The sequence below is a fragment of the Ixodes scapularis genome, unplaced genomic scaffold, assembly GCF_016920785.2.
Source record: "Ixodes scapularis isolate PalLabHiFi unplaced genomic scaffold, ASM1692078v2 PGA_scaffold5__190_contigs__length_132052651, whole genome shotgun sequence".
Classification (NCBI taxonomy): domain Eukaryota; kingdom Metazoa; phylum Arthropoda; class Arachnida; order Ixodida; family Ixodidae; genus Ixodes; species Ixodes scapularis.
Genome location: NW_024609880.1, coordinates 73,265,451 through 73,290,571, shown reverse-complemented (window position 1 = coordinate 73,290,571; position 25,121 = coordinate 73,265,451). Strand labels below are relative to the sequence as shown.

General features: G+C 50.6%; 2 protein-coding genes across 2 annotated transcripts in view; one reads left to right on the top strand and one right to left on the bottom strand.

Moving 5' to 3' along the window:
• LOC8040786 overlaps window positions 1-25,121 on the top strand; it is a 741,318-nt gene that overhangs the window by 162,028 nt on the left and 554,169 nt on the right. The gene's annotated exons all lie outside the window — the stretch shown is intronic.
• On the bottom strand, window positions 8,203-9,764 carry LOC120850130. The gene is made up of 2 exons (XM_042294251.1): window positions 8,333-9,764; window positions 8,203-8,240 (listed from the first exon to the last, which is right to left on the bottom strand). The coding sequence occupies exons 1-2, from the start codon at window positions 9,762-9,764 to the stop codon at window positions 8,203-8,205; spliced, it is 1,470 nt and encodes a 489-aa protein (XP_042150185.1).

Below are 25,121 nucleotides of genomic sequence, written 5' to 3'. Positions count from 1 at the left end.
GCAGGGCCCCTTTAACGCTTGCCTTTCCGAAAAAAAAAGAAAAAAAAAATACCAGGAGAGAAAAAGAAAAGAGAGCTCTCTCTCTTTCTGTTCGACACAGTTTGTGATGCATACCAGTCATATTTAAGAATCGGATACCCGAGCCTAGACAAGCGGATACCCGATAAAGGCAAATGCATTGGGATGAGTTAGTGAGAAGAAGACTCCCAAGAAAGTGGCCGGGCGTTCCTGAGAGATTGCGGAGCACGTGAAGCAAAGAGACATGACCCTCCTTTTGCTCTGTTCTTATTTTTTTTTTGTCTTTTATAGCGGGCGAATTAGTCAGTTACGTCGTCGGAGTGTGTGTCCTGAGCCAGAACACGTGCCGACTCGTAACGCTAGCCTGGTTAATCGGCTGTCGGCGTCGCGCGACCCGCGTTCCTAGCCCGCAGCGCTGCGCGGACAGCGAGGCAGGACGCGCATACCGCCCCGCGCGGTCGCACAATGGATGGGCCTCAGCTGAGTTCCCCCCTCGTGCCTGGACAGTCGAGACGGATGCGTCCCACGACTGGCCCATAAATAAAGGGCACGCGCGGGCCGGCGAGTCGCGCCGCAGGACCGACCACTCCGGGGGATCGAGGGCTCCTTTTGCAGTGTGCCTAGATTACAGAGTAGTTGCAACTGCTTAATCGACGTCACCACGTCGTTTATGCGGTGCACAAGTTCGTCTGCTTCTTTTGCTGGGGTCCCGGTGACGTCAGAACGACGCCGAGCTCTGATTGGCTCTGATCGAAGGAGAGTGGATATAGGCCTCGAAGCAAGCTGCCTTGAGGTCTCTCCACTATCCTTCAATCAGAGCCATTGAGAGTTGGGCGTCTTTCTGACGTCACAACTCTTGCAAAAGAAGCAGACGAAGGCTTTGTTCCAAAGTTTACTCGATACGACTCCGGAGTCAAGGTTTCGTACCGTGGCGTTTCAAAACTTACTCGCGCTTACTCGATGACGTCAGAACTCCCGTTCCAGAAGCGGGTTAATTGATTACTCCGGAGTAATCGCTCAGGTGACCCTCCTCGATCGGTGGGTAGCGTCGGATCAAATCGAGTAAATACGTCACGTGATCTGTTCGCCGTCAGCTCGTCGTCCGCTTTCTGCGCCCACAGCCGTCAAAGCTCGTTTGCTTCGTTGGCCTTGGTGGCAGACGCTCGAAATGACAGCTGTTTTCAACGCACGAATTGACTATGCACTACATCCGGACCGTGCACACTCCGCAGGAAGGTATACCCGTTGTTATTATCAGAGTACGAGCGTAAACATTATCTTCTTAGCATCACCGTCCACGACGATGGAGGGAACTCGTATTCTTACGTTCAAGTTTGAAAATGTTCGAACGCAGTAGATAATGTAAAATTATCTTCTTTTAGAGCGCAGCTCTTAGGGGCCCGTTCCCGGCTTGAGCGGCGTCGGCGTAACCAAGGTCACCCCAAGGTCACGCGACCCCCAAGGTCATCCCAAGGTCACGTGGCCCCAAGGTCACGTGACCTTGGGGCCACGTGACCTTGGGGCCCAAGGACCTCTGGGGGTCACGTGACCTTGGGGCCACGTGACCCCCAGAGGTCACGTGACCCCCAAGGTCACGTGACACCCGAAGTCACGTGGCCCCCCGAGGTCACGTGACCACCCCCAGGGTCACGTGACCCCCTCGCCGAGGTCACGTGACCTCCCCGATGACGTCATCGTCACTGATGACGTCACCGGCATCCGCATCGTCATCATCACTGATGACGTCATCAGTTACGTCACTGATGACATCATCGGCATCGTCACGTGACCCCCCAAGGTCACGTGACCCCCCCAGGTCACTTCACCCCCAGTACCCTTCCCTCCTCTCCTCAAGAGCTGCGCTCTAAGTCGGTGTTACAGGGAGTTGTAAACGGCTTTCACTTTTTTCTTTCCCCGGAGTGTGTAATGAGAGGAAGACGCTTGTAATGCCGTGAAGGTTTCGAAGAATTAATGTAAATGACCAATCAACAAACGTCACACCGTCTCCCTCCCTAAGAAATATGGAGGTTTGGAAGTTCTCTTTGTGAGTTTGTAATCATATTCGGATAAAATCGAACGTAAGTTATATATATCACCGTTGAGAAAGTCCCCTGAGCTGTACCGTTGCACCGTGTGGAAGCAACTTCCGCAGAACGTAATCAGTGAAAATTACGATGCGTGGAACGTATGCGTTTAGGACAGCTGGCGCAAGGACATCACCAGTACGTGTGTTTCGAGTCAGGATCAGCTCCACAGACCTGACATTGAGGGGTGCCGGGGGATTCATAACGTGGTGTGTTATAAGATCGCACGGAAAAGAAAGTGTTTGTGCCTGGCGAACGTATGCACCATTTGCGGCCTATTAGGTTGGGGGAGGAGGGGGAAGAGTGCGGTGGGACAGTCGTAGATTTTTCAGGCGTTGTCGTCGAGATGTGCTGCGCGCTTTTCCTTGGTATTGTAGTTCGAGGGCCACGGTTCAGGGTCGCTCGGAGACGTATTTGGACGAGGGGGGGCATGGGCCCTTTGGTTTCCTAATATCCATTGGTGTCCGGAAAGCTCACGATGAGTCAATTATGGGATCTACGTAGGAAAAACGGCCAATTATAAGGCGTAAAATGAAGTGGATCGAAATATGCAGACTGTGCCACGTCGTCAGAACGCGAAACGTCATACTCAGTGCAGACGTTATTTTACTCAACAAAATGTTTTCCGGCCTCGTCATATTATGTTACGCTTGTGTACACCTTTCCCACGATTATCACCCAGGCGGAAAATGCTGAGTCATTGGATTATGAACGCACGCCAGGCGTCCGATGCTCCGGTGAAGAGAGCTGCCACACGGTCTCAGGACCCGTTCAACAGCCCCACTAAACAGAGATGCCAGCGTGCCGATGGCGCTTTTACAGCAAAATTGTTTATAGCTAGGGTTCCATAGATTTTTCATGTGCGTCAACAAAAACTCGCACGCCCTCTCTTTATCGTCGATCCAAGCGCTTGCGTGCCTAGTTTCCTTCCGCAGCCCAGCGGTGGCGGTCCCGTCGGGCGTGTCGTTTCCTCCGGCTTCTCGGGGCGGCGATAGTTTGTACCTTCGTTCAATATTCTGTGTCACGTCTGTGTCGTTTGCTAAACAGCTTCGCTGGCAATCCACCTTCACAGAGTGGAATGGCTCATGATTTTTTTAGAATGGCTCGTAGGATGCAGCGATTGGTACTTCCCATGTGCTTTGTGGGAACGCCCGAGGATTGGTATCTATATGCCGAGGGAACGATCCAGAGTCAATATATAGTCCTCAGTACTGACTATATACCAACATACGGCCCTGACGTGACGCAGCTGCGGTGGCGCTGTCGACGGCACTGCGCATGCGCAGACGCTTCACATTTCGCGAATTCGGTTTCTGCGTACGCGCATGGCCCACACCCGGTGTGGGCAAAAGCGAGCTTGTTTGTAAACAGCGCGTCGGTCTATAGCTGAAACTCATTTTTTTTAAGGTTATTGTTTTAATTTGGGTCATAACGATCTCGGGCAAACGTATGCGAACCTAAATGGTCCGCTCTTTCATCTGTTGCTTCCCTCCCCTGGCATGAATGCCCCGCAGTCTCTTTGTGGTACCAGGGATCATTCGTTTGCGGCCCGACCTCCATTGCGTCTCGTACATCACCCTTACTCATCCATTTACGATGTTTGCAGAAGAGCCCTCCCAGTCTTTTTCGACACGCCATTCATTCCTCCTTCATGAATCACCCGCCCCGCCGGAACCCTGCAGACGTCAGGTCCGGCTGCACGTCTCTTCTCACAAGCGATGGTTCTGTTTCTTTCGGGCAAATTTGTACGGTGCTCATCACAAGCAATTAAATGGCTCGTAATCAGTTACTTTTGGGAGAAATTTTTTATCGTTTGAACGCATTTCTTAGCAAGTAATCGCGAGAGAAATCCGATTACTTTTGGAAGTACTAGCTTGACTCGTGACCGTTACTCTGTTTCCCTTCCTTTTCTGCTGGCGCCCTTTGAACAAGTTTCCTGCCAAGGAGCCATCGAGCCGAGTCTCCCACAAGAGGGAGGTTGATCAAAACTAGTGGGTTATGGAGATAAGTAGTTTCTAATTGGGTGATTATAATCCAATCATGAACAGCACGAAAGATCCGTTTTCAGACTAACAAGAAAATCTGTCGTTTTGAAAAGCTTAAGTAATCGGAAAAGTAACGGTCACTTTTTTTTTTTAAATAACGGCAGTAAAGGTTCGTCCCTTGGTTGAATAGATGATGACTGCCCGGCGGTGTCTTGCGGGGCCAATCGTTTGATGAGCCTTGTTCGGTGCGTGATCAGAAGAGTGCGACAGATGCGGGAGGACTTCGTCTAAACTGTTTATTTAGACGTGACGAGCTATAGTACACAGTATATACAAAGCAAAGGGAATTCGCCGTCCTCCAAATTAGTCCAAGTCCAAGCCAGAAAGGGCCTTCTCTCTCCCCCGTCACGGACTTTTGAAGACGCTGACCCCCTCACTCTCGGGCGAGGATCAACCAATCATTTCAAAGCTTTGCTGGAGCCACGTGATATCCACCGTCCAATAGTTGGCAAGGGCGTCGGTACACATTCGTTAACTTGCCAACGGACTACAGCCGACAGCTCCGTAACTTCGTCCGTGCATCCCGTTGCAGACACAGCGGCGCCTCTCCGGAACCCCCAGGTTGAAACCCAAGAAGCCCCGTAGAATGCGCAAGCCTCCAGATTCAAAATAAAAAAACAACATCTCTTCCCGAGGGGTCATCCCGATGGGGGAGACACAGGAAGACGCTCTCCAGGGGGCCGCGTCGGCAGAAAGACCCACGCGGTCCCCCGTTAGAAAAGCAAAACTACACAAAACGACCGGGGAGGGAGCATCATACACGCCGCCGGACAAGACGACCGTCGCCCGGCCGATCGAGAAACCAGCCGTCTTTTCCAGAACCCTTACACCTTCCCCCCAAGACTGTTTCTGGTCCTTCTTGGACCTGCTAAACAGTTAATCTAAACACACGCAAAAGAAATAGAACTAGATAACACTAACGTGAAGTTCTTCAGAACCGACTCAAAGCGTGCAAACATAATCGTAAGCTGACAATAAAACAAAACACATAAAAACAACAGATTCTACTTTAACAAACCGGAATGCCCCAGTGCAAACATAAAAATGGGCCAAAACGCGTGCGTGACATTCCAAAGGCTGTAAAACAACACACACGCAAAGAGAAAAAACAGCGTTACATTAGCATTGAACGTATTCACAACAGCAACGAGAAGAACGTCCTTTTGGGTCCTCAAGTTCGACTCGCCAATTCACTTCACAGCCCCACAGCGCCCTGCGGCACGGGTGAGCGGGAACATTCACGTCCAACCGAGGCGGCATGGCAGGATCACTCAGCCGACTACCAAGATAAATTGTGGAGCCTGGACAGCGCGTCAGCATTTCCGTTACTGGTTCCCTTCCTATGCTGGACTGTTACATTGTAACGTTAAAGAGCCAAGGCCCACCTAGCCAGCTTTGCCCCATGTGGAGTACTCGTTGTCAGGTATGACAGCGGGTTATGGTCAGAGACAACATTCACCACAGCGCCGAAAAGCCAATAGTCAAACTTTTTTAAAGCCCAGATGATGGCAAAGGCTTCCCTTTCGATAGTCGACCATCGCGACTGTGTCGGGTTGAAACGATGGCTCGCAAAGGCTATCGGCTTCTCCTTCCCCTGTTCCGACATTTGTGCGAGACATGCCCCCGCCGCAGTTGCCGACGCATCGGTGAAAATCCAGTATGGCTGATGAGGTTCGGGAGTGCTCAACGCCACCGCTTCGCAAAGTGAGTCTTTAAGACTTTTAAATGCGCGTTGCGCATCCTCCGGCCATGGAATTAAGTTAGGAATTCCCCGCTTCGTCAACGCAGTCAGCGGGCCGGCAACTTCTGCGTAGCTCCTGACATATTCTCTATAGTATCCACATAACCCGAGCAGGCTTCGCAACTCCTTCTTAGTTTGTGGCGGCGCGAGACCCTCGATTTCTGCTATCTTTTTTGGGTCCGGACCGTGGGTCCCTGACCCAACGACATGTCCGAGGTAGCGAATGTGCGCTTGTGCCACCTGGCACTTTTCAGGGCTCACTTTCAACCCTGCCTCTCCGAGCACCTGAAGGATGCTGTCAATGTGCTGCATGTGTTCCTGCCACGTGTTGGAAAATATGGCAATATCATCAAGATACGCTGTTGCGTATGACTGGTGTCCGGAGAGCAGCGCATTGACCATCCTCTGAAAGGTTGCGGCTGAGTTCTTTAGCCCGAAAGGCATCACCCTCCAAGCGTACTGCCCCTCATGCGTCACAAATGCCGTGAGAGATTGGCTCTTCGGGTCCATCGGCACCTGCCAGTACCCCCGCCTCAAATCAACTACCGTAATGAATTTAGCGTGACCCACCCGCAGAATCAATTCTTGTGGGTTAGTCATTGGGAAAGCATCCCCACGAGTGACAGCATTGAGCATTCGGTAGTCAATGCACATTCGCATTGTCCCGTCCTTTTTTCCTACGCATACTACCGGGTGCGCAAAGTCGCTCTCTACTGGGTAGATAAGCCCCCAGTCGAGAAGTTCATGTACTTGTCGACTCACTTCTTTCTTTAGTAGCTCGGGTACCCTGTAGGGAAATGCCCTTTTCGGTCGATTTCCCTCCTCTAAGTCAATGCGATGCTGGCCCACTTTCGCCATTCCCGGCCTTCCATCAAAAAGTGCACGATGCTTTTCAAATATCAGTTGCACCTCAGCCCGCGTCCCCGCATCGAGATGAGCTAACTTCTCTGGAGGCATCAGCACCTCGTTCGAACACGGGGGCGCAGCCTGAGGGGCATATTCAACCTCCCCAAACTCCCTGTCTTCGTCGAAAACTACACCGACATGGCTTACCCTTGCGTAGTAGGGCCTCAGTCGGTTTGCGTGGACTACAGAGGTTTTCCCCACAGCGGTTTCTATCCGATACGAGTGTTGCCTCTCGCGACCAACGACTGTGAACGGACCCCGCCACCTTGGTGCCATCTTAGTGGCGCGGTCCGTGTCGAAGACCAGCACTTGATCACCCACCTGAAACATTTTTTTGTTACGTGCCCTTCTGTTGTACACCTCGGCGTAACCACCCTGACGCTCTGTACTAGTGAGCTCAGCCACACTAGCTGCTATTTCGAGTTGTTCGCGCAGCTGTTTTAGGTACCTTGAAGGCGTTTCCCTCAGCGTCGCCGGTACCGCTACCTCACCCGTCCACGTCTGCTGCAGGATCGTCAGTGGCCCTGTCGGATTTCGTCCATACAGCAAACGAAAGGGCGCCGCTCCCGTTGTGTCGTGGGGAACCTCGCGGTAAGCCCACAACAAAAAGGGAATCAGCCTATCCCAGTTTTTAGAATCTTTCTCCATGACATGAAATAACATGTTCTTTAGAACCCGATTCCACCTTTCCACCGCTCCGTTACTTTCGGGATGCTCGGGAGTCGAAAATCTAGGACAGCATCCTAATTTCTCCAGCATCACTCGCGTGAGCTGGGACGTAAAGTTAGTCCCTTGATCAGAACAGATCGTCTCTGGGATCCCTGTGCGAGTAAAAATCTCAAGCAACGCGTCGCACGTTGCCTTCGCGGTCAACGAGCGCAGCGGGATGACTTCTGGCCACCTGGTGCACAGATCTACTAAGCACAGCGCGTACTTATGGCCCCTCGCAGATGGCGTTTCGATAGGCCCTATAATGTCCACGTTGACCACTTGAAATGGGTGCTCAGGCCTCGTAAGCGGGGTGATCGGTACTCTGTCACTGCGCCGCCGGTCCGAACGCGTCTGACACCCATGGCATGACTTACAGTACTCCGACACCTCTCTTTCCATACCAGGCCAAAAGAAATTGTACTTTATTCGAGCCTTAGTCTTTTTCATCCCCATGTGTCCTCCCCACAGCGACTCGTGAGCTAGGTTCAATACTTCTTCGCGCTTGCCCGAGGGGAGAGCCAGTTGTCTTACCTTTACACCTGCTATTGAGTCCCAATGGTAAAGAAGTCCATCGGCTACAAACATGCCCGACTTTCCGATCTTGGCATCTTCCCAGGCTTTCTTTAGGCTATCATCGGCTAGTTGCGCATTTCTAAATGCCTCCCTTTGGCTAGACGACTGATCTGCCTCCTCGATCTTACGAGTCTCCGACTCCCGGCGGAGCTCGCCAGCGTCCTGTTCACAGCCAATCCCACAGGCCAGTGCTTCGCTGTCTTCATCTTTTCTGCCGTTCTGTTCTTTAACTTCACAAGGATAGGCTGCTTTACCTTCCCGTTGCACCTGGGCCTTACTGCTCTGAGCTTTCAAAAGTTCCCAATCTTCTCCGGCAAGCAAACAATTCACCCCCTCCGCCAGCTGATCGGTGAGCGCGCACACTAAGTCGGTTTTAGTGGGATTTTCTACCGCCCCTGGAGAGCTCAACCTTATTGGAAGTGTTGCAAGCTTGGCCTGAATGGCGTGGCCAAACGCGGACACTAACTTCACCGTGCCCGACGGTTCCCTCAAATCTTGAGGTAGCAGGCTCTCCCGTACTACCGTTATCTCGGTACCCGTGTCCAGCACTGCTTCGGTGTATACGTCGCCGCACGCCAGTTGAACCATTTGTAACTTCGAGCGGCCCGTCTCCGAAATCGACCGCCCTACCTCAACCTGTACAGTTAACGCTCTGTCCGCCTGCCCTTTCGGTTTAGGCAAATTTGCCGGCCTCTGAGGCACGTCCCTACCGGAAGCACAAGGGCAGTGCTTGGCAATGTGTCCCTGCTCATGACATACATGGCATCTTACCGCTGCTCGACCCGAATTCATTGAACCTTTGAACCCTGGCGAGCGCCCCGTCCCCGACTGTTCCGCTGGAACGTGCTCCTGTTTCGTGGCACGTCCTTTCCCTTTTGCCTGCTCGTAAGTCTGTAACACCCTCGCCACCTCGACCGGTTTCAACCAATTCTCTCCCTCGCGAAGGCGAACATACTCCAGGCCATCGGTACTCAGGCTCGCCTTAATCCGATCAGCAACCATGAGCTCCGTTACAGTCTCCTTCGTGTCCGCACCTCTTACCTGAAGGTAGTACGTGAAGTAGGTTCGAACACGGGAGGCGAACTGAGCCCATGTTTCATCTTTTCTTTTGGCTGCCCTGTCGAACCTGTCTAGGTACTCAGCTGGTGTGAGTTTGAGTTCGCTCAGCACCGCCCGTTTTACAGACTCGTAATCTAAACAGTCGTCTTGACCCAGACTGCGCAGCAGGTAGCGGACACGCTCCGTTAGTACCGGCATAATCAGATGTACTCGACTACCATCCGGCACCTGGTACGTGGTAAACAGTCTTTCTACCTCATCAAACCATAGCGGAACGTCAGCGTCACATGGCAGGCGGTACCCTTTCAGAACTTTTGCGCATTGCGCAACCGGGTCTAAGCCTGCGTGCCGTTGATCGTCTGTTTCCGACCCAGAGGACGAAGGTCGACCATTCTCATGTCCTAGCTCTGCTCTGCGCAACGCGATCCGTTCTTCGGACTCAATCTGAAGTTGCGCTCTCCGCAACTCAAATTCTAGCTCGAGTCTCCGAATTGCGACCGCCTCCGATTCTTTTTCTGTCGCACCCTGTGGCGCCTCCCGCCCCTGACCAGAGGCCCCTGTCCCCTGCGAGTTCTCTCCATTCAACCCGTTTTCCATGTCGGCTAGCATCTGACGCGTCACAACCATAAGTCCCGCCAACTACCAGCCATGCCAACCTCGACCAAACGCAAGAAATCCCACTCACCCGGCGCAAATGTTGCAGCAGTTTGACGCCCAGAGCCCGGATGTTGCGTCCTCAGTAGTCGTCCTTGGCGTCGGCGTCGGAACTCCTGACCCTCGTGGTCCCTGGTTTCAGCCACCGGTCGTTCAGCGTTGCTGTCCGATGACCCAGGTGGTTTTCTCTCCGTCGATGTGCCGCATGCGCCGCTTTCCACCGGCCAGTCCGCTTCGGCAGTACTGCTCCCTGACGCTCAGCGCTGCTTGTCGGCGGATTCCGTAGGTCGCTCCGTTCAAGCACCTGGCCAGCCAGGAAGCTTCAGCTGGACCACCTCTGTCACTTTCTTGATCCTCTGATCGTCACCGAGGCTCGCTCATCGCTGTCGAGCTGCGCCAGTAAAGGTTCGTCCCTTGGTTGAATAGATGATGACTGCCCGGCGGTGTCTTGCGGGGCCAATCGTTTGATGAGCCTTGTTCGGTGCGTGATCAGAAGAGTGCGACAGATGCGGGAGGACTTCGTCTAAACTGTTTATTTAGACGTGACGAGCTATAGTACACAGTATATACAAAGCAAAGGGAATTCGCCGTCCTCCAAATTAGTCCAAGTCCAAGCCAGAAAGGGCCTTCTCTCTCCCCCGTCACGGACTTTTGAAGACGCTGACCCCCTCACTCTCGGGCGAGGATCAACCAATCATTTCAAAGCTTTGCTGGAGCCACGTGATATCCACCGTCCAATAGTTGGCAAGGGCGTCGGTACACATTCGTTAACTTGCCAACGGACTACAGCCGACAGCTCCGTAACTTCGTCCGTGCATCCCGTTGCAGACACAGCGGCGCCTCTCCGGAACCCCCAGGTTGAAACCCAAGAAGCCCCGTAGAATGCGCAAGCCTCCAGATTCAAAATAAAAAAACAACATCTCTTCCCGAGGGGTCATCCCGATGGGGGAGACACAGGAAGACGCTCTCCAGGGGGCCGCGTCGACAGAAAGGCCCACGCGGTCCCCCGTTAGAAAAGCAAAACTACACAAAACGACCGGGGAGGGAGCATCATACACGCCGCCGGACAAGACGACCGTCGCCCGGCCGATCGAGAAACCAGCCGTCTTTTCCAGAACCCTTACAACGGCCAATTACTTTGCCTCTCAAGTAATCAAGTAATCCAATCGCATACTTTTTGAACTAAAAGTAATCGTAATTGTAATCAATCACTTTTTTCCTAGTAACGCGTACAAGTCTGCTCGCAGGGAAAGTTCGTACGCCCCATACCTTTTGATTCTCCGTAGCTTTTGCTGAAGTAAAATCGAAGTTAATGGGAAGTTTTAGGAGATCGTTTCGGGAAGACCCGGATAATTATTCCCGATACTCGGCCGAAGCCTTTGCACTCGCGTTTATGTATGCGATCTTTAGAGCGGCGTTTCGTTTTCCTCACTCGTCGTTTCTCTTCGTCGCCAGCGCCGCGACGTCATTGATTTTAGTGACGCGGCGGTGTTCTTCACCTGTACAGGCCTTGACTTGCAACGTTCATCATCACCTGGTTTGGTGCGTTCGATCACGGTGAGACGCGAGAAAACCCGCTGGATGACGGCTCCAGTTTGAGCGCGCCGAAAGTTTCTCGAGTCCATTTCACAACTTGCCTGCAGTGCTAAACCTCACAGTCGCGGCAGTATATCCGTGCCTCTGCACCGGTGCAGAAATAAACACAGAATGTCAAGCCGACTAATCGAATCAGATATCATTCCCAAAGTATGAAACTGTATTTTGAGGAACTCGCGTGATTTCCTCGGCGAGGATTTCCCGATTCCACTGATACCGAGAAAGCAGATCAAACCCGGTCTTGAACAGCGGTAAGAAGAATAATCACCGTTCCGACGACGACAACCGGAGAATCCGCATCCTCGGATTCTCCGGTTGTCGTCGTTCGTCTCCGCGCTCGTAGTCGCGTGTCGGCTTGCCCGGTCTCTTGACGTGAGCCTCCAATTCATCACTTTTTTCCGGAGGCAGGTTCTTAACCCGCAAATCCCCGGCGGCATAATGAGACTGGGCCCGGGTCAGAGTGCGTCGGGGCCAACCACTACCGCGTCTCACGGCGCCGCTTCCCGTAGCACGGCGTGTTGGCGCACCGCTGCGTCCGAAGATGAACCACAACCGACGCTACGTGCCCCCAGGGCCAATGAGGACCCGCGAGCGCACCCCACGTGACTTCCCAATTTGACGATTCGATGCGCGCGGCGTTAGATCACGCGGCTTGGTTCTGGGAGTTGGATTGGCTCACGTTGGCTGCTAGGGTTCCAGTTTAGCAAAAGCAAAATGTAGTACTCGATTTTTTTTTTTTTCTTTTTGCGTTGGCGCGGTGCGTTCAACGTGTTCTGATCCGGCGTCAGATTGCGTTCGCCGCTGCCGCGTGGATGGCGGATGCGCCTTAATTTATCACGGGGTCGCACCCCCGGTCGCTTCCCCCTTTTCTGCCGGAGCAGCTCCGCTCTCTTTGCTTTGGCGTCGCCGGTCGGCCGTCTCGATTCTTTGGTACGGCGTCACGACTCGAGAGGACGGCGCCTTCTTCCGCCTTCGTCGATGGGTGGTTTTCGTTCGGTGTCTACTTTCGTTCATCGTTCAAAATTGCGGGAGTACTTTTGTTTCATTATTTTCATTTGAAATTTACAGACCCGAGAAAAAGTTTATTCCGTATACCAAAACCAATTTGCTCGCAATCTCACCATAAGAGCGACGACTTTTATTATGATCTCTTATGATGCAGTAACTTCCTAAGATGCAGTAGCTTCGGGTAATATTCACGTTACAAGGGGGGGATCGGTGGCCGAGTGGTCTAGCGCACACCAGCTCGGAGCACGTGGAGCGAAAGCTCGCGCTGCAGTACTCAGGGATGCTGGGTTCAATCCCCACCCCTGCCCGTTTCGATCTGGATGAGCATCGTACCGGCGTGCGGTCGTGTATCACTACTGCGTGATGCACGTTAAAGACCCCAGGCTAGCGGTTGTACCGCACTGGCTAAATTTCTCACCTACAGCTGGGAGACTCGTCGCCCCTGTGAGGCAGGCCAAGTTCTAGGCTGTATAAACACAGACACAACCCAATTTTATTCGCGTTACACACTCTTTTTCCGTTCGAAAGTGCACTGCTTTCTTATCTCGGCTCTTTTCCCTGTTGAACAAAAACACACACGGTACCGGGATGCGTGTTTGGTAACGGTGGGCGACAGGCGGCATGGCGAGACCGCTCGCTTCGTATTGGCCGCTCCTCAAAGATGACGGTGCGTCGTCAGACATCGGTTCTCGCGGATACATGGATGCATGCGATCGTAGCTCATCGAATCGGGATATGGCGATTCTGATTGGGTAGAGGATAAAGAAGGAGAGGGACTGGGCGCCTGTGGTTGGTTTCCTCCCAGCTCGATGCGCGACCTTCGGATCCATGTAAACGCAGCCTTAAGCCGGGGTCACAGCGCTTATACACCATACGAAAAGACGGTCCGCAAACACGAGTCACCGCAATATTCACGGCTCGAATGCCACGTGCCAAGTTTTCTCCTTGAACTCATTGACATGTTGCATTTGAATCACAGATCTCGCTGTGACCCAGGTTTGAACCTTGTATGGGGAGTATTCACTGGACGCCATATTTGAGGGCGATGTTTAGAACGCATGCTCGGAACGAGCTCACGTTAATAGGCTGCTAAGACCGGCAATCTTGCTGCGGAATGCACGTGGCGAAAGAACTGTGGAAGCACGCCGTCAGCACGCGCTCAACAGTCGCGCACACAACTATGGCCTCCAGTGAATACTCCCTATGGAGACTGTGTTTTGTATGATGTATACGCAGTGTGACCCCGGCTTTAGACCGTCAGTGGAGACGATAGACGGTGTCTAGCCTACAATGAAGAAAACATCATCGGGGCTGCTTTTCTGCGGAGCCTGTGAGGTTCCCATCACTTTGAACAGGGGACGGATGGAATCGGGGGATTGTCGTGGCACCAAACATAGTTTAGAGTCGACAGTCCGAACATGCACAGGGAGAGTGATCATTACGATTTCCTTGCTCATCGTTCTTGCACGTACTCGCGTTGGCTTCACCTTGCGATTCATTTGCACGTGCTCTTTGCACATTGGTGAAGTCAGGCGCTCGCGCCAGCAACTTACACAGCGTCGTACACTATCCACCGCGCGCTGTTCGGGATCACACAGCCCCGTTTTCTTACGTTACGTTAAGAAGGATTACGCCACAAGTCAGCGGGACACCAGTGTTTTATATTAAGCGTGGCTATCGGTTCAAGGAGACAGCCTGACACGCGACGTCCGAGTCACGAATGTTTCAGTGACTTATACCTCACGTAAAAAAAAACGAAAGAAAACGGAGCTGTGTGGACCAGCCCTAAAGGGAAGCTGAATAGGTCCCTAAATTCGAACAGACAATAAAAAGTTGTAACGTAAACAGCTTAAATAATATGTGCCTTAAGTTTTCTTTCGATCTTATAGGTAGGAGCGTCGTAATAGCCAATTAAAGCTTCGACGCAAAGACCCGTCTGTTACGGCACGGCGACTGTAGGAAAGCGCGAGAGCGGAGAGAAACACTAGCAAATGTGGCGTCATCAGCGGGGTCAGATGATCCTTGCTCACCACCAACGTTATTAGATTAGCTCAGCTAAGGAACTGCTCGTAGGCGCTGCTTGCACGAGCAGTACTCCCTCTCTCACCACGGCTCGCCTCTCGACGTTCGAAGCGCCGGACGGCAGCCATGGAACTACAGTGCATTCTATGGAATACGTGCGTTTCAAAGCACACCGTCTAGATGGCATTCCACAGTACTTTATGGAACACACAGTTCGTAAACGAAAATCTAGATGGTATTTGAAACGACGGGAGGCGTACTGAAGTGAGTGAGGGGGGTACCCGCTTCCGTGGGAGTTCCACAACTGAGCAATTCTGGTAACGTTGCTGGCCACTAAGCTGGCTCGGGGAGGCTGTCAACGACGCCACAACGCTGTGGACAGATAACAGGCGGGAAAGGGGGATCGCCTCATGGCCGGCGGCAATTGCCGCACGTACTTTTTAAAATATATGTAATTTACGTTTACTTTCACCCAAGATAAGTGCGATAACCGCTCCTAAATAAGCTTTATTTTTTTTTAATGTGCTTCAGCTACTATTTAACGCTCAGGCATTATTATATCACTGGAAAAAATGCTAACCATTGTAGTTCCTTTTTTTTTTTTTTATGTGTGAGCAAAGCCGAAAATTGCACGAGCACTCGTGCTCAGCAGATACGCCGAAAACACCGAGAAATGGCTGTTGTAGCCTCTGCTGCACTCGCACATCAAATGAAACGGAGTGTAAAGGCGGTAAAGGCCTGTTCACAGAGCGCTACAAGCATAGCGCTGACCTCGCGCTAAGCGCGTGTTGACGGGAACGTTCACTAGCTTTGTATCGTACCGTCAAAACTGTTGCTCATAGCAGACGATAAGCAGTTGACGACACGTGAGCCGCGCTATCATGAGCGCTTCGCCGCGAAAAGCGCCCTTTAGAATGTCACAGTGCGCACTCTTGGACAATCACTGCGATTTAAAAAAGAAACGCGCCAAACAGGTGACAAGGTTTAAAAAAAAAATGCTGCCCAATTCGAAAGCATTGTTGGCGCACAGAAAATAGACAAGCGGAGCGTCATGCATTGTCACTCGGCAGATTGCGTTTTCCATCCAAACAGTGTTTGACCTCATCACTTGTCGGAAGAACTCCGGATCGCCTTTTTTTCGCTCGAAACGGTTTGGAAGCTCTGCCATTCGCTGGAGATTCCTTCTGCAGAAATAGTTAACGTTGTTATTGGCGTTGTACGCTGCAATGTATTACGGAGTGGTTTTTTTTTTTTTTTTTTTGACTCTGCGAAAAAGAGGCGGCCCAGTTTCCAAGTAAGGATAAAGAAGCATCGAGCGCTCGTAGACCGCTGCAACGACCGCATTCGACTCCCCGAATGGCGTCAGACAGCACGGGGTCATATACCAGGTTGGGGGCGTACACAAAATAGAGTTCTCCGTGCGGATCGCTTCGCTTTATCCGGCCACGTGCGCGCATAAAACGGACGAGAGGGTGGAAATAGGAAAACGAAATCGCTTTCCGGAATTGCCGGCTCTCAATGGCGGCCTTTGTTTGGCTCCGAAGGCGTTCGTTCGATTTCAATGCGGCCCTTAACCTGCCCGGCTACGAGCCTCCGCGCGGAGGCCCATGGTTTACACAGCCGGATCCTGGGTTATTTATTTGCATAAGAGAGACAGCCGGGCTTCGCTTTCTTTTTTTTTTAACTATCATGTGTTTTTTTTAAGGGATTTAAAGTTGTTTTTGAGTTGTACCCACGCCTGTTTTCGCTCGCTTTTCACTACGCCTCTAAATTTGTTTTGTTTGTTTACAGTTTGGTGCGCTACTTTTACTCGAGCTGCCTCGTGCTCAAATTGTTTGTTTGTTTTGTTCGTCGTTTCTCATTCGCATCGGCAGCGTGTGGACGAGAAGGAAGCGGTGGTACGCTCGGGAGGCAGTTGATAGAAAAGCTGAGTCGGTACTGCGAGTCTGGAAGCCCCGCGTGTACACAGTAAAGCGTATATTTATAGCCGGTCCAGGAAATACAAAAGGGTGGACCTCCACTTTTTTTGTTTGTTGATCGCTGTTGGTCGTCGTCGCCGTCCACGTTGTCGTACGCTTGCCGCCGGCGCCGCCGCCGCCGCCGCCCCCGCGCCGGTGACGATCCGGAAGTACGCAGGAAAGCCGCCACGGATCCAGGAAACGGCTGGAATCTGCGTTTTCTGTTCCTTTCGTTCTCTTATTTTTGTGTGATTTTTTAGGGTTTACTTCGCTAGTATGTTTCATTCGCTCTGAAATGGCGACTCGCCGGCGCCGATTATTTCGGGAGCAGCGAACTCGGCCTTTTTGAAAAGTCGTGCTCGCAGCTTTCTATCGCCGTCGCAGTTTTTTCTTTTTATTTGCTGATTTGGTTTAGCGTTTGGTCTTTCTCGTCGCGACGCGCTGTTTCTTCTAGGCGTGTATGCTTTCGTACTCCTCGGGAATCGAGGTCGCCCGACCAGAACGTTTTCGCGAACTCACGTTCCGTCGTAAACTCGTGACATACTTACAAAGTCACGAACGCACGCAGTGAGACCTCTTTAATCGTTGCGTCATCGAGCAGACAGCGGTTGCGCAGAAGCATGTACGGCGTGTATTGAAACGGGACGGAAAATGAATAGGAGCAAACCGACACGCCGGCTGGAAACAAATCAAAGCGCGTACCCACGCCAGCTTTGGGCACTGCGCATGCGCACAAACCAGATCTCAAGCGGCAGCGCCGCGCCGACAACAACAACGCCACCGCAGCTGTGTTACGTCAGGGCCTCGTGAGGTGGACAAATTGATGCATGAGCATGTTTCAGCTTTCAGCAACAGAAATTGAAGGTTTCTTTCCAGCTACATTCTGTACTAATGTTGAAAACAAGAAGAAACTAGTCGCGTTGTGACGGTCAACATAGGTTCACGGCTCTGTGATATCGCGCAGGAGATCGCGATTCAGGAAAACCGATAGAGCTAACTTTTCGACAATTTCCAGAAGCAACCGGTGGCGGAAATGAGCCTTCGACTAAGTATTGTAGATGATAAAATCGAGTCAGTGTCACCACTTGAAAATATTAATAATAAGATAAATTGAGTGGGAAGACGTTACAAGTTGGAACTGCAATTATCACGAGAAAACTTGCACGCACCTTGCGAGCGACCTCATGTTTATCGACGGTACAGCCTTCAGTGCGCTGCGCGCTCCATTTAAAAAAATGTTCCGAGCACAGTCGACAGGATGGCGGCGGGGAAAAGTATTTTTCGGTTTATGAACGCAACCACTGCCACCGGGGGATGGGGGCCACGTGAGCGATGGAGCTTAAAGATATTGCAGCCGCAATCGCCTTGTCAGATTCCGTGCAAGCTACATAGGTCCTCGAACAGTATTCGACGCTTCCTGTCGTTATTCGTGCACTCTATAACCGAGAAATGGTGTCCCGATGACCGTGGAACTGTCGCCATCGAAGCCCGTGGCACCAATTACGTTTGTAAATTTAAAACAGAGAAGAAAGCGGGAACGAATTTCGGGCAATGCATACAGCCAACACCGGCGAAGCCTCTCCTCCGGGACTTACACTCTTTCTAGCGCACCAGCAAGAAGGAAAGCGCCGGTATCGCTTTTCCCTCGTCTCTCTCGCCCTCCTTCAATGAAACGGTGTATAGATCACCTCACTCGTGTAAACCCCGCGAGGGGGGGAGGGGAGGGGGGTGTCTTCCCTCTCTCTTCAGTCCGCCTCCCGTCGTGTGAAGCGCCACCTAGGTTTTCGTTTCAAAACCGTGTGTTCCATAGAGTACGGCGAGACGACGCCATTGACGCTGCGCTTCGAGATATGCATGTTCCATAGAACACACTGCAGTTACCATAGCAGCCGTCCTCCCAAAATGGTGGCGCGTCGACGACGAAAGGGGAGCTGCAGGGGGGGGGGGACCTTTGGTACTGCTCGTGCAAGCAGATTCTATGGGCAGTTCGGTAACTGAGACGATCTAGTGCCGTTAACCCGCCGAACGTCCTTGATTCCCTTTTACCTCCTAGAGACATAGAGTCAACTTTAATCGTGGGAGCGTGTAGTCCTCTCTCCCTTTCACCTGGTCAAAGAGCAAGATGTTGCCTCATTCCCGTTCCTGGAGAAGAAAAGAGCCAGCAAAGGAAAAACGTCGCTGGGATTCCTAAGGATTTCCAAAAAGTCAGGCTCAGCGAGTTCTGCGCCTTTTCTTTCCCTCTTTTTTTTCTTTGGTTTTACGTAGTGACGATGGATTTTTGAAAGTCAGACTTTCGTGCAGGTACAGTCGTCGGTGCTTCCCCTTTTTATTTTTTCCTCTTTTTTTGTTTTGTTGAACCTCGCTCCGCATTTCAATATCGAGAGAGCGCGAAGTGTTCTCCGAACAAATCTGTGCCGACCGTGCTCTCTCCGGCGCCGCGAGTGCGAGCGCTCTCTATCGATTAGCAGTGCAGCCAGCGGATAAATGCGTGCCTCAACTTCCGTTTTCACTTCCCCCCCCCCCCTTCCCTTTTTTTCTCTTTGTTTTTCATTCTTTCAAACTACGAAATGTGTGCCATTTGTGTTCGTTTTTTTTTTCTTTTCTATTTGGTCTCTCATTGGCCCGGCTTCGCTTTGTGTTTTGTTCTTGTTATTTTCGTCTGGGCCGCGACCTAATCGTGTTTTACGTTTAATTTTTCACACGTCGAAACTCAATTTCAATCGACAGCTCAGATTTCAATAAGACAAAGAATATCGCCGCGCTTTGGCTTTCCTTTCTTATCTTCTTTTTTATTTTATTTTTGTCCTTGAGCGTTTTGAGATATTGTCTCTGCGCGTGTGTTTTACTCTTCACTTCATTCTTTCGTCTCTTCTTTTTTTTTTCTTTTTTTTGAAAAGGAGGATTGGGAATTTGGTTTCTCTACGCTGTCACGCTTTATTTTCAACATTGTGTATGTATGCGCGTGCGTGTCTCCTTTGGAACTGGCGTAGACTGTGGCGTAGTTGATCGATACGTTGTTATACTGGCCGTAGGCTGTTGACCGCGCGTTTTCGTAAACTTCTTTTTATCACTCCCGTTGAGCAAATTCATCTTCGAAGCACGGGAGAATATTTATCTTGACTTTCGTTTACGAGCTTCTGGTTTCTGGAGAATTTGACACGAAAGTTTCGTTGCCTTTTTACTTGGAGGCATTGTTCGTGCAGGAGTAGGTAGCATCTGCGCGGAACCTTTCTAAACATGCTTGTTTGTAACATGGGAATACAAATAAGGAGATTAACGAAAATTAATCAAGTCGCAACAAAATGTGACAGTATCAGGATTATCCTAGTATAAATTAGGTCCCAAATGAGCCGTGCCAGGTTTATATTGGCCCCCAGTTACTTCCGAGTCTGATGGTGCCGACAGGTTTGTTGTTTTTAATATGCCCTGTTTTGTATGCGCGGGTCGAAGCGGCTATGTTCGCGCGGCAGGCACGTGAAGACTAGGCAGTTAACTCAATTAATGTACTCAATTAATGTAAAAGAAACACAGGGCTAGATCGAGGTTTGACTTGAAACCGAGATCCGCACAGGAAGAACGAGGATACGGTAGCTCGCGATGCGAGGCCCGCAAATCCCGAGATCAAACCCTGCCCCATCCCATTTCGAATTAGGTGAGCGTCGTACCGATGTGCGTTGCGCAATCCTATTGCACGTTAGACATAACATGTTAGCGGTCGTATTGTACTAAAGAAAGTGCTCACACACAGCGTCAACTAACCCGACAAGTTCTAAAAGGTAGACCGAGTCCTCGCTTTCTAAACACCCACGTCTGATTTATAATTTCTTCCGTTTCGCTTACTCTCGTTCACACAGATAGCTCAAACGCGTGCAACATTTAAGCTGACATGTAGTCGTGTGATTACAACTGTGCTATTTACGCTGAAGGCCCCAGTTTAGCAGTGGCCTTGGCCAAATAAGCCCCATAAACATGAGCCATTACACGCCATCCTGGCGCAGACTAATGTCCCTCCGCCTTAACATTAAATTGGACTGTGTGCCTTTAACTGCAGGTTGCAAAAAAGAAATAAGCATTGCCCTTCGCTACGCAATAGACGTACTAAGTACCGAGGGCAGTATCACTTTTTTTTTTTCGTGTCTTACAAAACTTAGGTTTGTTCGAAGAAGCGTTCTTGTCTGCGACGTTTCTCGCGAAAGATGGAGCAAGAGCAAACTGTTCGTATAAGGGTATATGATGCATCATCTGTTCGTTTGAACCTGACCCGCCGACCGGTGGGATTGCTCAAAGCGGGGCCCCGCCGTAGCGTGATGTTGCGGAATCAAAGGCGGCCGAATGTGCTGCGTTCGCGGAACGGGCCTGGTCGCTGGCTTCCCCACGTCGACAGCTGCAGCGCGGCAGAACTTCCGTTCCGGGGGAACTTAATCCCGTTCGGACGGTTTCGTCGGAAAAGCGATATCTCCTTGCCTTTGCGCCCTTTCGCGCTTCGAACCTTCGCTTCTTTCGGAACTTTATGTGTGGTCATCTTTTTATTTTTCTATTGCATTTTCTACGACGAACCGGTGTCTCTCTGGGGGGTGACGCGCTCGAGAACGTGCGGGAGTCATCCCGGCGTCACGTACCTAGCGTAGACTCGTCGTAATTTAGGCGATTCGCCTTTGTTTGGCCGCAACGTGAAGCGGACAAAAATGAAAGAGAAAACAACAACAACGTAGGGCGTTTCTTCAGTTCCAAGAATGTTGCGCACTCAAAAAAAAAAAAAAAAAAAAAAATTGTACGCAAAGAGATTTTTGTTTTGTTTACTTTCTTTTGCAGAGTTGTTCGACAACGAAAGTGCTTCTATTGCTATTTCCTTTTGTTGTTCTCTGTCGTATGATACCTGGAAGAATATAAGAGCATAGTGCAACAAAACTGGAACTAAAAAAAAACAAAAAAAACGGCTACAGTTATTTTTTTTTTTTTTTTTGCTTGATACCTGCATTTGTTTGGATCAGTGGTAAGTTTCACTTCAATTTTATGGCGTAAATTTGCGTTTAGTTATGATGGGCTAAATTCGTATCTATCTAGATTGATGAGGACAATGATGCTTAGACGGAATCCGTTTTATTAAGAAGGTTGCGGGGATACCACGTGACAAGTTCGTCTTAACCACAATCAAATCCTAAATACCGGGAATAAGAAAAAAAGATGCGTCGCGACTATCTTTAAAAACGCCTCGTTCCTAAAGGCAGCATACCTCCCGCGGAGGCAATCTGCTGGTGACTAATAAATTCATACCCTGACTCCAGTGAACCAAAAGTATTACCTTTTTTTCTTTTTCGGTTATTTTTTTTTTTTTTGGAACAACAAGGTGTCGGAACCCTAGGTAAGGAGTGGCAGAACATCGACCTTGAATGATGACGCTTGTAACGTACACGAGTTACAAAACACCGGACGTTACCTGACCGACTAGAAAGATTTGGGTTTTATGCTATTCTACGAGGAGTTACTAACGCGTACACAAGTGGAGTCGCCGGCCCACTGCTCGAACATCGTGCAAAAGACAACGGAGTTTCTCCGCGGACATCGGGAGAGAAATATCTGCGGACACGCGTCGAGCACCTTCGAAGCAGGCCTGCTTCATACGTATACTGTCGAGATCGGTTATAACGAAGTCCGTTATAATGAAATAGTGGCTACAGCTAAGCGATCACGACATTCCATTCCCTTTTGCACTTCGTTAAAACCAGTCGGTTATAACGATATAGCGGATATAGCGAAGTGATTTCCGATTCCCGATGACTTCGTTATAAACGGCCTCGACAGTATGTATATTTCTATTATATCTGCAGACGGTTTCTGTACGACCGATGAACAGGACCACTGTGATAAAAACAAGAGAAACGCCTTAGATAGTCTGTTGTGTGATGTATGAATAGTGTGACCGGTGTTTTTGCTCTAATGCTTTATTGCTCTGAACAAAAGGCAAACTTTTGTTCAGAGCAATAAAGTAAACTCAAACTACTTTCAATCCAGGGGGGGGGGGGGGGGGGGGGAAGGAGGGAAAGGGAACGTGGCGCAAAGCGGAGGCTGCCATATTAAAACCGCTTACGTTGCCAGCATAGGTTTTGCAGCGGAGAAGTTGCTGCCATAAATGGCGGACTGAGTTTTACTTTCTTTTTCGTTTTGGAAAGAGAATGTATTGTTGTGTTACATAAGTCCTCCTGCATACAGACAACGAAGTTTAATTATATTTGTCTTGTTTACTTGGTTTGAAACCCTAAAAACGGGTTTTTGACGACTTATTGCTTCATCATTATGGAGAACGCAAGGCAGTTATCTCGCTGTTCTCGTTTCGGTTACGAAAGCAAGGCAAAACGCTCGTAGTTCCCGCTCTCAGTACACGTTGGGGACCTTCCACACTTTGACACCGGATAACTGGATGAACAAGGATTTACATTTACTTCAGAGGTCACTTTCGCCGCTTCCTCACCGTCGAGATCAACAGCTTAGAGCCACTACAACAGCCCAAGTGCACTCAGTGCCGATGCGGGCGACGCGGGCTTCTGTCACCCCAGGGGTGGACGCTTTCCTCGAAACAGTCGACCCCCCGCCCCCTTCTCGGAGAGCGATTTGACATGGGTGGATCCCCCGAAATAAAACCGACTACGACTAGAAGGCTCGATCACCTCGATACTCAAGGACGAGGGTTCGAAATAGGGTAGGTCGCACCCGAGCACCACCCCGTCACTTCAACCGAGACTTCAACCGACAACAGAGAACCACCCCGTCACTTCAACCGAGACTGAAGTCCGCGCGGCGGTTTCAAAGCACGGCTTAGAACCAAAAGTCGGCGCAGGGGCGCACATCTATAGGGGCCGTCGCCGCAATGTGGTTCTGCGGCGGTTCAAACAAAAGGCGCAACAGGAGTCCTGTTTATCTTGCTTTAGATTTTCCCTCCCCTCCTCCCCCCCCCCCCCGCCCCACACACACACACAAAAAAAAAAAAAGGAGTTTTGGATTTGCCTTTAGGTCAACCGGTAGTCCATCACAAACCGTGAACGTTCCAGCTCTTCGTCATGACACGGTGTTGCAGAGAGCAGGGTAAAATACAACTATACTCTGTTTCACCTTATGACGTACCGCAGTTAAAGGTACTACAAGCTCGAGCTCCTTGCTCTAGGGCACATCTCGGCGGCACAAGCTCCCGTGCGTTAAGAGCAGCTCCCAACGCTATGAGCTCGCGCTTCTAGCCTTCTCTGCGGTACAACATAAGGTGAAACGGAGTATATACGGACCACCGAATCAAATGCACTGTTATCGTAAATCTTGGCATGTGATTGCGCCTTTGCAGATCATCTTATTCGTTTTGTTGGAGAGACGCAACCGACGGGCATAACAAAATCGTTTGCGTATTTCGCATACCTCGCAAAAGCACTTACCCAGTCACCTTGCGAAAAGCGCGAAACACGGAGTCCGCACCGCCCTGACTTACCAGTCTTTTACCTGCTTTAGAGCAGTTTGTACCTGCTAGTATAGGTATGTCTACTGAAACTGCAACTTGAAACTAGGGGCAATGCCAGAGAGAAAATAGACAAAGTTGGGAAAGCATGCTCGCTCTCCCCAATTTCTGAACTCTCAAGTGATTGTACTATAATAAATGCACCAACACCTCTTTCCAAAATGAAGAAAAAACGCTATGTTTACTACGTAAAAGATGGTCTCAGTTCATGCATCCGTAGGCAGGTAGGAAACGTTGCCTCACACCGCATGATAAGCGCAACAAACTCACACGAGATTTACGAGAAAATATCGGTAGTGACTTAAGTTTCCCTGAAATTCTGTATGACCGGTCGTTTGCAGGACCGAATCATCTACTCGGGCGGTGTGCGTCGCTGTGCAAACGCCAACACGAAGCATAAAAACAGCAGGTCTAGGACAATAATCCGGAGTCCACTGTTCAATTAAAACGACGCAATTTTGTTGAAAACGCCCGCAGCTTTTTACTCACGGTATGCGTCGAGAATCTCCCACATTTTGAAACGGAACGAAGGAAGATTTACTTTTAAAAGCGCTCGCTGTGTCCTCCCGGACCAGCTGGACCGGATCAGCTGACGACGACGGGGCTGAACCCGTTGAATTTCAACCCCACAATAACCAATCTGCGCTTCGTGTTAGTATGGGCTTTTACCTCCAAGCACCGCACCACACACCACGAACGTTTCAACTCTTTGACGCATCGCCGTGTTGCACCACACCTATCTCTATGCACAAAACAGAACGAGATCGCCGAAGTCAACGCCGCGCTGTCGTGAACCTTGGCTTGTGGTTGCGCACTCGTGGACCCTGTGACTCCCTTCGCTTTCAAAGCACACACGACGATTACGAATGATACTCTCCGTCTTCCGGGACCATCAAGGGGCACTTCTCCGGTCAAGTCTTCGCTACATGTGCTCGTAAACCGCGTCAAACCAAAACAATTCCGCCGCCGCCGCCGCCTTGTTGAACGTGCGTTGTTGCTAGATTTTCTCCGACCAAACAAAAACAACGAAAGCAAACCGGCTCTAGCTTCCAGCGTACATCGGCGCTGCGCCGTGGCCAGATTTTCTCCGTCAGCTCTAACTTAAAGATGACCTACAGATGCAGCAACACTGGTATCAAGTTTTAACATGGCGGCCCCCACGGAGCGCCGTAAATTCTGAGGAGGGTGCATTGGAAGCGGCGGCACCTTCCCCCCCCTGTTTCAATCTATCCGAGCCAAAAGCAGTCA

Excerpts from the sequence above, each read along its gene's own strand:
- LOC120850130 (XM_042294251.1), bottom strand. The coding sequence starts at position 9,764 with ATGGTTGTGACGCGTCAGATGCTAGCCGACATGGAAAACGGGTTGAAT. Across the intron at positions 8,241-8,332 it reads GGCCCAGGTGCAACGGGAAG|GACGCTGGCGAGCTCCGCCG; the intron begins GTAAAGCAGCCT and ends GGCTGTGAACAG.